This window comes from Dendroctonus ponderosae, unplaced genomic scaffold (genome assembly GCF_020466585.1).
Source record: "Dendroctonus ponderosae isolate FM_Combo_2020 unplaced genomic scaffold, Dpon_F_20191213v2 Dpon_F_20191213_4, whole genome shotgun sequence".
NCBI classification, from domain to species: domain Eukaryota; kingdom Metazoa; phylum Arthropoda; class Insecta; order Coleoptera; family Curculionidae; genus Dendroctonus; species Dendroctonus ponderosae.
The window spans coordinates 3,704,232-3,718,934 of NW_026018611.1; the positions used below are offsets into that span (position 1 = coordinate 3,704,232).

Genomic DNA, 14,703 nt, shown 5'->3' on the forward strand with positions numbered 1-14,703 from the left:
TCTCATAAAAGTTGTTTACTCAACTGCGCTCCCCCTTGAAAAATGCTCATCTTTAAAACTGCAGCGAGTAGCAACTTTAAATTCTCACGATCCTTAGCAGACACGTGGCTCTACAGATGCTGAAAGTTCCATAAAAATCACCCGGCATTTTGAATTTTTCCCGCGTAGTGAATATCGGTCTCATAAAAGTTGTTTTTAGTCAACTGCGATCCCCCTTGAAAAATTCGCATCTTCCGAAATAAAGAGAGCACCACCTTGAAATTTTCACGATCTCTGGAAAGCACTTGACTCTAAAGATGCTGAAAGTTTCCTGAAAATCGCCAGCATTCTTTGAGTTCTTACTCAACTGCACTCTCTAAAAATTCGCGTCTTCCGAAGTAAAGCTAGTACCAACTTGAAATTTTTACATTTCTCGGCTCGAGAAGTGCTGAAGGTTTCATAAAAATCTTCCAGAACCCTAACTTTTGCCGGCTAAATAAAAGTAAAAAATAAACTAAATAACTAAGAAATACAAAAAGTATAATAGCACTTAACGACAAAACCGTGAATAGGACAGTATGTCTGGGCAAGGCATTTACCTTGAAGACAATCGCCAAAATGGGAAACCTTTCCGACAACTTGTTGCGTGATTCGGGAAAAAACTTCACAAAGGGCGCGGCTCCTTTGCAAACAACAATCGCAGTTCCGGAATGGGGCGAACTGCATTACGGACTGCTCTGGTCATAACTGGATTGGCCGCAATTGGGTTTTCTAAGGGTTATGCACCCTTTGTGGATTAAGACTGGAAAATTGACAAAAGATTTCGACAACTGTGTTCCGGAAATTCCATACTTTTGATCGTGATATCGGTGCTTAACTGGAGGGTGAATTTATGTATTATTCGACAATTAAAGGACGAAGGAGAGGAGAACCGAAGAGCAGCTTTGTGTGATCTAACAGTGGCACGTCAAAAATTGGGGAAAACACGATACATCCAAGGAATTCTTCCGGCTGCCTCCCTGCAGACAGCAATAGACTGTAAAGTTATACGCATTATTTGTCTATGTTATTGCATATCGGGCCGACAGTGACATATTACGCAATGCATCCACTTTAGGGATTAAAAAGGAATTGCGAAGCGTCGTGGATATGGAATAATGGATGTCGGAACGGGAGAAAAATTGCCAGTGTCAACTAGAACACATGTCCGATTGAATTTAATTTCGTTCTAGCATTCAAACTAGCGAACTCAGCTTTCCAATGATTTGTTCGAATTAATTCAATAAGTCGTCGTACGATTCCTGAACATCTGCAAATCATCGGAAATGCGATTGTTACGAAATTGGGAAAATATCGAGTTAAACAAGATGGAGGTATTTTGCCTGTGAACTGATAAATGAGAAAAAATTGCTTCAGAATTAAAATTATATCTATAGAGGTCGTGCCTCCTTTCCAGTAGGTAAAGCACAGTAGATTTGCATTTAAATGTAGAAATATGAATATGATGCATCAACAAAAATTAATCGGTTTAAACCCGATCCACTTTGACTCTTTCCTATATGTTTTACCATCGTTTTTTGCTTGTGGGATAAACTTTATATTTTGGGCCACCCTGTAAAACTTAGAGTTTGTACATGACTTTTTTTCACTAATTGAACTTTCTTTTGATGGTAAGCAATTATTTGGATCAAGTCTCATCAAGATCAAGAAATGTAATTTTGAAAAGACAGAGCGAGAAAAAAAACATGGGGAAACTCAAGGTACCGAAATATTTTTATGATACGTTCGGCATCTTTAGGGTGAAGTGTCTTCTGAAGATGATCAAAGTTTCAAGTTGGAAGTTGCGTTAGTTCGCAAAATATGAATTTTTAAATGGCAAAGTGCAGTTGAGTAAAAACTGCAGTTGCAAAATCATTTTGAGACTGATATTTACTAAGCTGTGAAAGTTGCGGATTGCGTGTGATTTTTATGAAACTTTCAGTGTCGTTAGCATCAAGCCTCTTCTTAGAATGGTAAAAATTGCAAGTTTAGATTGGACTCTGGAAATTTTTAAAAGAGCGAGCGCAGTTGAGCGAACACATTCATTTTGAGACTGATATTCACTCAGCGGGAAACAAATGCTGCTTATGAGCAATTTGAATGTCGTGAGAGTGGTAAAAATCGCAAGTTGCTACTTGCTTTAGTTTGGGCTTTGGAAATTTTTGAAAAGAACGACCGCAGTTGAGTAAGAACAATCATTTGGAGACTGATATTCGTTCAGCTGAAAGAAATGCTGTTTGTAAGCGATTTTTATGAAACTTTCAGCGTCGTGAGTGTCAAAACTTGTCTAAAAATGGTAAAAATCTCAAGTCGCTACTTGCTTTAATTTCGATTCTGCGAATTTTTAAAACAGCAAACGCAGTTGAGTCAGAACACACATTTTGACACTGATATTCACTCAACTGGTAAAATTGCAGTTTGTAATCGGTTTTTATGAGACTTTCATTATCGTTACTGCCAAGTGTCTTCTAACGATAGTAAAAATTTGAAGCTGCTACCTGCTTTAGTTTGGAAGATAAAAATTGCCAATCAATTTTTGTTCATTTACTTGGCTAAGCAAACTTACCATTCTACGCTATATTTATTACATTGATTTTACGGACCGAGCAAACCATCTTTAAATATGCAAGCCACTGCTGCTAGCGAAACGTCAGGAAAAAATTCTTTTGCACGACTTAAACTCCCGAAAAACTCAGCAGTTTGAATTGATAAATGAATAGGAAAACTTTGAAACACCAGAACATACCTACAGTAAATAGTTGCAAATCATCACAACTTAAGAATCCAATAAAGAAAAAATCAACAAGCAAGATGAAGAAGAAAAACTCAGAGCAACAAAGAAAAATCCGCAATGGAAAAACATAATTTTCATGTTCGCGGCAGTTCACTGCAGCAAAAAAAGTGGAATAAACCGAAAGCACAGACAGTGAGTTAAATATAGCAAAACAAAAATTAAAAAACGAATAACTTGCGGATGAAAAAACCAATTTTTCTTGGATTTTTTGTTATACGGAACATTTGCTTCGTTTTTTTGGAAAACGATCCCTTAAGTGACGCTTAAGCACCCAAAGCTTCATACGCTCCACGAGCCATCAGTATTCGTTTATCTGAATTGGTAAGATATGAAAAACAGCCATAAAAACACACTTAATGAAAATTAGTCTGCAACATTCTTAATTAATTTAATTAACAGCGAATTTCCGCACTTTCCAAGACATATATAAACAAACTCTCTAAGTTATTAATTGGTCATAAATGAACTGCCGTTGGTCAAAACTGATCAATCAATCAATAATTAATTAAATTGATTTGAGGGCAGAATTCGTGGAAGCCGATAGGCCCAATCATGGAGACTGATTAATGATTCGCTGATAAAACCCGCAAGCCGTAAATACAAACACTCATTTTCCTGCAAAATACACATTACTTGACCAACTGATATTTACTATACTTGTGCCCATTCTAGACCATCAATTATAAAATGCATTTTCATGCAACAGAATTCAGGTTTTTAAAGCTTCCTTACGAATTTTCTACTATTAAAACTCTCGTTCCACTTAACAATTGAATCAACCACCAAACATCGAAAGATAATTTAATGAATCTACATTTTTTCGCGAACAAGAGTATCCACACGGGATTAACTTATTTGAGTCGAATCAACATGAAAAATGTGATTTTAAGAACGAACGTTGAAATTTTAATAATAAAAGTAGACTGGAATATGGAACTGTTTTTACTGCAAATTATGGTGGAATATTCATTTTTAATGGCGATAATGCCCAGAGTGTTTAAAATGTTCTTCAATAATCCCGTGGAAATATGAACAACAGGATTTCATGGAAATTATCCGTAATTTTCCCGAATATCATGCTTTGCGGTTGATTATTGAGCAAGCAATCCCTTGAAAAGTCAAGAAATGAAAAATAGTAATATTGTGTGGCCCACAAGCGTAATGGCTGTCATAAAACCAGCCGAGCCATAAGCGCCCTAATTTTCTATTATCCTAAGACATAAGATATTAGCAGTAAGAGCCCGCAAACATCGTTCATATCCCATAAGGGACCTACTTAAGTAGCGACTCATTACTTTGGCTAACTCCCGGATAAATTAAGGATCCTCCAGCGTCTGTTTCAATGTTTCATGGAAAACATCAATCGCCAGTATCGGGATAAAAATCCGTTTTTACCCAGCCCCTTTTATTAGTTGATTGGGAAGTATATTTCAAAGATAATTGAGCATCTGTTGTTCTAAACTCAGGGTCGGGCATTCTGTTTTGCCTTGTTTGAACTGAAATTATCATTTATTTCGTTTTCCCCAAATATCAGCGTTAATTTTCATTATTATGAGCATCCAAAAACCCTAATAGAACATTCAGACCTGAAAAGGGTATATCGAGACGCTAAACGGGTCCATTAAAAATTAACAAGATTTTAAAGGCAGGCAAGGATTTGAGTTATCCCTTTTACGCGTAGGTGATTATTACGGGATTATTGTTGTGTTTCGGATTAGGCATTATGTTTCCTGGAATCTGGATTGTGTTTTGCGAATTAAATACGTTGCTTATCAGCGACTTGTTCCATTATCTATAAACTGTTGTCGGCATGTTTTAAACGTGAAATTTGTCAGTAAATAAATTTACCGTAACTGGCTTGAGAAAAAAGGTCGTTGTCTTGCGCCACCACTGATCAGTTTCCGAGCAAATTAACCAAGTTAGTCGAAAGCACTTTTAAATCCTTAGAGCTGGTAGTTTTAAAATATTCATTTTTCTCCTTTGTAACGGTGAATATTCATGGGATGGCAGTTTTAAAAACTGGCTCGACTCCCACCTAATTCGCCGAGGTCAACTTTAATGCATTATTGAAAAAATGCCGCCCCGAAAGGCGAAAAAGATATTTGCGAAAGATTTCGGTAAAACCCGAACGAGCTCATAGTACAGAAAGTTGATTAAACATTCCTTTTTAATGGTAATGAAGGTCTTTTGAGGAATGGTGGGAAAGTCATTAACAAGTGTTGAAAAGAGGGTTTAGATTGGATTTTGCTCTCAAAAATGTCACTGGTTACATGTATGAAAGACTCTTCCAGAAATGAAAGAAGAATCTGCATATTTCATACTATTAGAAATGGAGGTGCTCATTTTTGGGTTTAATGCAAATATTTATCATTTTTCCAATTAGTGAAGAATAAGTGGGACTCATTTCCAAAAAACCTGTATGAGCAACAGTTGCAGTTATTAACCGAAAATTAAATAGAAAATGTAGCTGAGGAATGCTTGAATATTTAAACTGCCAAATGCCAAAATGACTCAATGAGGGCAACGCTTGCAACAAAGCATTGTGAACTTTTTCACTAAAGATTCATCCTGAACTGCCAAAAACGTAAATTTTCCATCAGAAAATCAATTACCTGAAAGGATGTGAAAAATCCCTGAAAGCTTGCCCTCAGTTGAACAAGAAAACGTTTATTTAGGTTCCACTAAAAGGGTAAAGAGTGACTTAAACAGTTTTTTAATTTTTTGCCCATCCCTTTCATCTACAGAGTGAACTGAAAAAATCCGCTTTTTCGAAACTCAACATTTTTTCTCTATGATGGATTTTCAAAATATAGAGCTTATGTTGAACCTAGAATTCATAGTCAACTTAAGCCAACTTTTAAATTTATCGGACTGCGTGCCTAAATGGATTAAGTATGTATTTGAAATAAGTCTGGCAGAATCTCAGATTTGGGGGCAGTTATGATTTGGGTAATTTTTTATACTCTACACATTTTTGCAAGACCAAAAATATATTTTTTTAGATCACCCTGTAAATAAATAATATAAGCGAAAGATTCGAAATTCGATTCGAGATATGAGGACTATCGTTATGCCTTTCATGTTGAAATATTCACAAAAGCTTTTTTGTTCAACAGGGGGCGGTCCAACTTTCACAAAATTTACATTTTTTCATTTTCCACCCTATAGAAAGTGTCGTAAATTTCGCTGAAAACACGGGTTGTTAGAAAAAGGATTGGACTAGATAACGCATTAAACAGTCAGAATTTATCTAGTTTCAAAGTTAGGGAAATTTTGACCGTGTAAGATTCATTTTGAGCAGTTTAAACTTGCAATATTACATAACGTGCATTCGTTAGTCCTTTTCCAAATACAAAGTAAAATTGAAAAATAGATTTCCAGATTCGAGGTCCATTTAGTGCCAAAAAAAGTTTCTTGCTTAATTGGGAGCATGCCAAACTTTCCAACGAAAGTAAAAAAGAAATATGTTAAAAAGGATTTGCAGCAGAAATCAAATCGCTCGTAGCAGTCGAAATTTACCCAGTTGCAAAGTTAAGGCAAATTTGGTGTAATTTTTTTTTGTTGAGCATTTTAAATGGATACAGATCGATTTGTTAGCGGTTTTAGTTTCATAAATGGAAATTATTGGAAACACTGTCCATGGCCATAATTTAATTAATTTGTATATTTATCATATATATTCAATTATTTGTATATACATGTATGTGTAAAATAATTTCATCGATTTCAACCGTGGCAAATTTACACCCACAACTACGGCGAGTTGCAATAATTTTCAATACAGTTTGTCTATTTAGCGTGCAAAATCTAAAAGGCAAAATTATTGTCGTTAAATCGACTATATTTTGCAATATAATTATGGCATCATTTATAAACTAAGAGAAATTAAAAATACATAATTATAATACGTTTTTGTTACTTAATTCTCAAAATTTCTTCGAAACTAGTAGACGATAAATTATTTCTTATGTTAAAACGTTTTTATGATACATTTATGCTTATTTTCGCTTTGTTACATGCAGCAATTTGAACTGAAAAACACATTGTTAGCGGACACTAAAATAAGTGTTTGGAAAAAGTGCAAAATACCTTGAAGTTTTATTTATCTCGTGACGATTAATATTCACATTAGCCATTACAATTCTGATATTAAGTCAATAAAACGTTTAGAAAGTAACCAAATAAAACGACATAAAATCCTGAAAAAGTCCACGACCAATATATCGATAAACAACGCAAAACTAACGAAGTGAGGAAAAAAACAAGGGAAGGTAAAGCGCCAAAATGCAAAGCAAGAACACCTTGACAGAAAAATAGGCAAATAGGAAAATGATAAACCAGATTGGAAAAAAACTAGATAAAAACGAAAATAGATACAATTTTTTCAATGGTCCCAATTTATTTACCAAAATTAATTAGTAAAGTAGTACATAATTGGTAAAATTTGAAACGTGTGAAATTGAAAATTGAAGTAATATTCATTCATCGACTTAGAATGGCGTAAAACCATTAAAACTAATAGAAAAGCAGCAACAGTTCTAAGAAGTTAAGTTATAAGTGCGAATCACAGTGAAATAAATAAAAAATCACAATAAGTTTAGATCCAGCGCATTCTAAAACGTTTCTTTGACGGACAAACAGTTGGGTTAAATTTTCGGACAAATCACTTCTGAAGATGCCGGCCACTCCTGTTTGCGAAACGTCAGGAGAAAGCATAATTTTTCTTTTTGAGAATAGTTAAAAGGCATTACCGACACATTTATGTGAAACTTTAACTATGTTTTATGGGGCTTTTAGCCTTCAATCAATATACTCTGGCTCATGAAATTTGCAGACCTTTTCGGATCTGTGAACTATGGCATTTGATTCGAAACAAAGCGCAAAATTCAAAAGCAACCAGTCGAAATATTTTTAATTCAACCTATAATCTTCCTAATATTTAGACATTCAAACAACTCCAACTAAAATAATAAAAGTTGCACGAAGAAACTTACCCTCTAACTAACAAAGTGCGTGTTGGCTGTCGATCCATTTACATTGGCTTGCAAGTTCCTTGATTATCCTCACCATCTGTAAATATGAAATGATGGTAACTGAATATTGAATTACCGAAATAAATAAAAATGAACGATTTGCCGCTTTGGCTTTTACAGACAAAACTATTTTCGTTGAAAAGACGTTTTATCAATAATGCATTAGCGTGACCCGGTTGTACGTAGAAATTTCAGTTTCAAAATTGTTGCCTGTTTTAATATTTATAAAGGGTAGGTGTGTTTTGAATGTTTCACATTCCAGTGATTTAAGTAGCATTATGGTACATTTAATCTATGTACAATTGAATCAATTGGCTATAATTAATACTGAGCGGTATTTGAACAGCATTGTTAATATTTCATGCTTAACCAATTAGGGGATGAAATTAGGAAAGAATTTCAACCCTTCCCTCTTGAATTAACATAATCAAATAAAGTGCGACCCGACTCGTGGGGTTCCGAAGTATCCCAAACAATAAATTACATTAAGTGTACATTAAGGTAAACTTCTTGGAGTTTTCCCTTCGGTCCTTATTACCTGCGCGTTAAACCGAGGTGTTTTTCCTTAATAAATTACCATATTTTATCCGCCGCTGTTGCCGATAATCAGGAAATTTTATTAACAATTAACACACTCAAAAAATGCTCACTACCCGCAAAGAAATGCCAGAAATTTCATAGGGAACGGCCTGACCAGTTTGCTGGAATTTGGGATCAAACTCCAGCCAGTTGTCTTAAATAGGACTTTGTGATCAAAAACATGACAACAGTGTCGTCTGGGATAAAACCGACCCTTCTAGAAACGTGTGGTTTTATATCCCTCCTTGAGGAGAGCTAAAAGATCTACTAAAAATAATTATAATTAAGCAACGTTAAACCAGGTATGAAAGGGTTTATAGTTGATGGAACGTTTTGCTGGAAAGTTTGGATCATTTTATGGGCATAGTCCCTTCTTCTCTCCAAACAAAGGCCTAAGGTACCATTGGCAATAGGAGGCAATGTTTTGAACGTAAATTGAATAAATTCGTCAATAAAAGTATATGTATAAGTCAATAAAAAATATAAAACTATATACAAAGCTTAGTTCGAAAGTAGATTGAAAAATTCATCAAACCATTTGACAAATATATATTTGAAGCTTCGCTGTAACAACGAAATATAATGTGAAATCTAAAATTTTCACTAATCCAAAAAATCGCAGTAAAACTGAATTAAATTGCCACAAAGTCGATCAAAGTGTAATTAAATATTTCAATGTTTATACAAAGCTGTATTAATTCGTTTATGTAACCAGATGTAGGCCCATAGTGGGAAGCGCTGTTTGTATGCGTTAATTAAAATAAATTATAACAAAACGTTAAAATATTAAATGTAACTCTTCCAGTAATTATTTACAAATAATACGGACAGCTTCAGCAATAGAGCGCTTCTATTTTAAACATTTCAAATTGGTTTTTCTCCTAGTGTTTTGCAGTTCATTTACAATTCGATTTTAATTTGAAACTACCTCGACATCAACGGTTTTAATATTAATATTTTCATTTTGTTGTTCATATTTCTTTTGTTCTAGGTGAAGAGCCATTTAAAAGGCAACGTCAATTTTACATAACTATAAATAACGAGTTGAGTAGAATTGGATGTTTTTTTAAATTATCTTATCCTAGATTTAAGCAGAAAAATGTTCAAAAATCGTGCATAAACTGCACAAATTTGCTAGGAATATAAATATATGCTGCTTAACTGCGCTACTTTGCTTAAAAGGAGTTCTATTAAATTTTACATTACACCATCGTGTATAACGCAAGTTGGGTAAACGAAAATAGCAATATAATGTTGAATGGAAATGGCCCTTGTTCTTTTCCTTTGCTTGTAGTTAAGTTAATTATTGCCTTAAAGTAACGCACAGAAGCAGAAAAGTACATGTAATCTATAGTTGTTTCTATTGCTTGGGTTAATATGGGTTTTGGCTAATTTACGTACATTTGTCTTTTTAAATGCAATGTCGTGTCCGAAGGGTTCGGCACAAAAAATACATTAAAACCTAGATTTATTGTATTTATTTTTATATGTTTTCTGAAGTATTTTCTTGTTTTTTTTTCAAAAAAACGCTTGTTTGTTTCAGCTCGATGCCAATTCAAGCAAAACTGGCAGGGCCGTTGGTTTCAAAGCGGAATCCAGGGGCTGATCCTTATCAACAATACCCACATCGAGTCTAAAGGGGAATGTTATGAGGAACAGGGCGATAAATATCTGGTTTATGACAAGTAAGTACCGGCTTTTACTATTTTATCTTACACTTATTCTATCTGATTTATTCGCCTAGTTGGCAGAGTGTTGTGTGGTTTCTTAAGTAGCGTGCGTAAGCGCCTGCAAAGCAGAAGGTGTTTAAGTATAATTTTCGTATTAATAACTTTAGAAGAAAATAACTGATTTTAGCAAGATTTCGGCAAGTTGTAGAAGTTCAACATTTGAGAACACACACAGGTCGATTCAGAAAGAAAAGTTGGTAGCAGAAGCGTTTTTCAATGTTCCAAGAGAAATTATTCCAATTTCCAGAGATTTTAAGTATCTACTTTCACTGCTTGTAGAACTCGCAATAACAAAAACAAACTCACACTGCTCAGATTTCATAAATAAAGTAAAGAGATCCAGGATTTTTTGAGTGCAAAGTTAACATCAGCAAGTAATTTTCTATTATTTTGGCAGGCATAAAGTTTTGAGTTTCGTGCCAGGCCTCTTATGTTTATATCATGCTTTTTGCCATGTTTACAAAGCCGCTATATGTATGTGTGTGTTCATTTCACTAAAAGCCATTTAATTTCCTTTAGGGCCCGCGGCAAGATGGAGCTGCTCCCTTACAATTATTATTCGAGTTTCTTTCCCCTTTTGCCAGCCGGGAAAATACCGCGACAACGTTATCTCGCTTCCATGTATTCACGTCATAATAACGTGAAATTGCAAAAATCCAGTTATGTTACCAGTCGGGTATTGGAATATTTCGGCTTCTACTCAAAACGCATGAAAAGTTACGCTTCCTCTATCTACTTTGAGTCTTGAACTATTTTCAAATGTGAGCTTTGACAATATGGAAGGTTTCAAAAGCTTTGGAAAACATAACTTTTGGGACGATTCGATCTTCTAAATCAAACTACTGTTTTGAATCACAAAAAAATGCAATTTTGTACTTTATTAATCTGCTTTGTAAATATTTATATTTTCCGCGGTAATTTTTTCCCAATTTATTTCGTATAATTTTATTTTTGTGTTAGCTTTGGATTCAGAATAGAGGTTGTTTTTAAATTTTATTAGGCTGATAGTTCAAAAAAAATTATGAACCGCAATTTAACAAAAATTTGTTTGTTGTTGAATCGTATCCGGCTCGAATGACCACATTATATGTATATGAGACCAAATCTATATAAGTCATCTCATCAGTATCCTAATGGACAAATTATGCGCACTTTTAAATTGCTAATACATTTGCTTACGAAGCGTGTACCTTCTGTTTATTACTATTTTTTACGTTTCCCATACTATTTTTTTTATTTCCAACCAAAACATACAAAATCCATGATATTAGCCATCAAGTTATCCTTTCGACGTTTGCTGCATCCATCGATGTTCATATGGGAAATTGAAACTGCGAAAAAAGCAGGAACCGGCTTAAATTCTGTTTTGCCCGATTTATCTTCACTGATGTACAGCAAGCTGTTGAAAGGAGAAACATCAGGCCGATCTAGATTTACTGTAAATTTGTTGATCCCGAAAAAAACTGCATTTTGTTCTAGATCCGAGGATTGCTACAGATGCTTAGTGCTACATGAGAAACATTCAAGTGTACTTCAATATAAAGAAAGTGAGTAGACAAAAGCTCAATTGCTTCGTTTAGAACAGGTTTTTTGAAATTTAACATTCAATTAATGATTAAAACACTTTGTATTTTTAGCCTACTGTGAAACCAAGGACTCGCTAGCTGAGATTTGCTCAAGAATCGTTGGAGATGCTGCACTGTACAGTATGTTTCGCAAATATCCCGAAGTGAAACCTCTCGATTGCCCATTTAAAAGCGCGCCATTCACATTTGGGTAAGGGAAACACATTTTCCACAATTGAAGCTAGTTTTAATAGGTTTAACACGTTTTGCATGTAAATAAATCGAAGGCAGTAAATGATAAAAATATTTTTTTTTTTGGTTTTTCGATTTCAATTCTTACAGTTTTTGAGCGATTTAACTCAAGTTTGGAGTGTCGATTACTCGTTGCAATCTAAGAATGCAGAGCGGAATATTTTTTTGTAGTGCACCCCTGAAATCTAGCGAGCTGTTTTTGTAATTCTTTGTTCAATTTAGAAAGTTTCTAGTGTTTTGTAATTTTTTCGAATCTGCCAGATTCTTCGAGTTATTTTCAAAAGAAATAACGAATGCACGTTATGCAATTTTTCAAGTATAAACTGGGCAATTTTCCTTACCCTGATAAATTGTGACTGACTCGAGCCATTTCTGTTTGATGCGTTATCTAGTCCAATTATTTTCCGATCGTCCCCTATTTTTGACGAAAATTACGAACTTTATATAAACCTTTTACAGGGTGGAAAATAAGAAAAAAGTAAATTTTGTTAAAAGTTGGGCAGGCACCGAGTAGAATAAAAAACTTTTGTTAGGATTTCAACATAACAGGCATAAAAATAGAGCTCATATCGGGAAACAGATTTTGTATACTTATTTGGCCTATCTTGTTTATTTACAGGGCGATCTAAAAAAGTCAACTTTTTGGTCTCGCAGTCATAGCATTTTTTCTCTTGGAGCGATTTTCAAAATATAGAGCTCATGTTGAAGCTAAAACTTCATAATCGAAATAAATCAAACATTTTATATACAGGGTAGCACTAAAAGTGAGTAAATAAGCCACTTATTCATTCCACACCCTGTAAATTGAACTTTTGTWTTAAATCAAAWATGAAATTTTACCTTCAAGTTGAGCTGTACATTTCGAAAATTGGTCAAAATGTTATCACTGCAAAACTTTAAAGTAGATTTTTTGCGTTCACCCTGTAAATAAAAGGGATAGGCGAAGAATTCAGAAATCGTTTCAACATGAGTTTTATAGTTGCTCTGCTGTTGAAATAAAAAGCAAAATTTGGTTCAACTTTAAGCATGTTAAACTTTTAAAAATGTGACATTGTGCTATATTCCGCCCCGTTGGAACTCTATCTGAATTACGTAATTTTTGCAAAAATCACCCACTGATAGAAAAAGAATTGCACTAAATAAGGTTTCAAACATGAATGAAATCGCTCAAACCAGTCAGAAATTATCGGTGCCAAAGTTGAGGCAAATTTGGTTTATTTTGTCAATCACTTCAAAACAATTTCGGAAGCTTGAGTCTCCCTCTATACAGCGAATTACTCTGAATTTTCAATTAAACTCTCACATCAATAAGCAACACCTTCTATGCTCTTCCCCAAATCAAACTGATGTAAATTCTAGATACAATAGAGGGACCGGTGACTGTAGCAACCCTCCAAGCAGAGCGGAGAGTTGTACTGATGACTCTCGATTAGTGCTAAAATACCAAGCATGTCCAGATGTGCCCAGTTCTGAAAGCAACGGTAAATATTCCCGAAGATGCGCCTTCAGGTACCATTAATAAGCAAATCTTTGAACAGTGGAAGAACTGATCTGCTTGGCAACCTGGAAGGAAGGATCCACCAAGTATCTGATCGGAAAAATTTCGCAAGGCAACCGACGCAGCTTGACATCGGATGAAGATCAATACCGATGCTTCATCTACCAAAAGGGCAAGGAAGATGGGAAGATTGTCTATTCGATAGCGCAGTCCGGAGATGCGACATGTTCGGGCTTGCAAAGCCCCACTGAAGGAAGTCGCACGATGAAGCTAACAATCGGTAGGCAGTGAAGAAACGTGTTCATTGATGTAAAATTTTATGATGGTTGTTGCAGTTGACGACCAACATAAACGATGCAGATTTCCTGAGTGGATCACCACTCATCACACCTGGGTCAGTTTGGACCATCACAAGACGTTCAAGTTTGCTCAGAAAAACGCCACGCTGAAAATCCTGGACGATGAAACGACCAGACCGATCAGAATTCATCAGAATTTCGCTCAGCCTCAGTTTGCCTTCCAGGATCTAGGTGAGATCAGCCCAGAAACAATTTAGTAGTAGCTTGGACGTTTTACTGTTGTTGCAGGATTTGAATCGGAAGATCAGAAGCAGAATTCTGAGATGCGGCTGGTTTGTCACGGGATATTGCAGCAGCTGGATAATAAGCAGGTTCAAATAGTCGCGCATGTTACTGCAGGATGGTAAGGAGTTTATTCGGCGTTTTTATGTACGTTTCTACTTCAAGCTCTTTATTACTTGCAGCGATAGTGGATACGTTTGCATGATGTTCTACAAGCGGGACTCCAACATAATGGAAATCCAACAATCGAGTAAGCAATAACAGCAAAATGGATTTTTATTCGAATGAATCTTAAAGTGCCATTTTTCGATCAAAAGACAATAAAATGCCGAAATTCCCTGACGATAATTCAAAATCTAAACTTTTTCCACTTGAGCAGACTTTACCCTACGAATGTGATACAAGTGACTCGCTAGCTTTGCATGTTCCTGCGTAAATAAATTTCTAATAAAATAATAAATTCTAACTAAATATCTGCTTAAATATCCAAATTTGAAAATTGTTTTAAAATTGCCTGATGATGACTGAAAATCGAAACTTTCTACATTTAAACAAGAGGCTTTTCCCTTTAAAATGGGTCCGAAATTGACTTCATTGCTTCGCGATTTAGAGATAAAATAATAGCTAAACTCTGGCCTGCGAAAAACACCACG

General features: G+C 34.9%; 1 protein-coding gene across 3 annotated transcripts in view; it reads left to right on the forward strand.

The window, feature by feature from the left end:
* The window catches only part of LOC109546830, a 320,780-nt gene that overhangs the window by 298,236 nt on the left and 7,841 nt on the right, over positions 1–14,703 (forward strand). For all 3 annotated transcript variants that reach the window (XR_002172816.2, XM_019917963.2, XM_019917964.2), the window contains exons 3-10: positions 9,968–10,109; positions 11,634–11,701; positions 11,792–11,930; positions 13,331–13,452; positions 13,510–13,749; positions 13,805–13,999; positions 14,057–14,171; positions 14,233–14,300. Coding sequence is in view for 2 of the 3 variants with exons in the window: in XM_019917963.2 (XP_019773522.1) it covers positions 9,968–10,109; positions 11,634–11,701; positions 11,792–11,930; positions 13,331–13,452; positions 13,510–13,749; positions 13,805–13,999; positions 14,057–14,171; positions 14,233–14,300 (1,089 nt within the window). In the remaining variant the exon portion in view is untranslated. The remainder of the gene's footprint in view (positions 1–9,967; positions 10,110–11,633; positions 11,702–11,791; positions 11,931–13,330; positions 13,453–13,509; positions 13,750–13,804; positions 14,000–14,056; positions 14,172–14,232; positions 14,301–14,703) is intronic.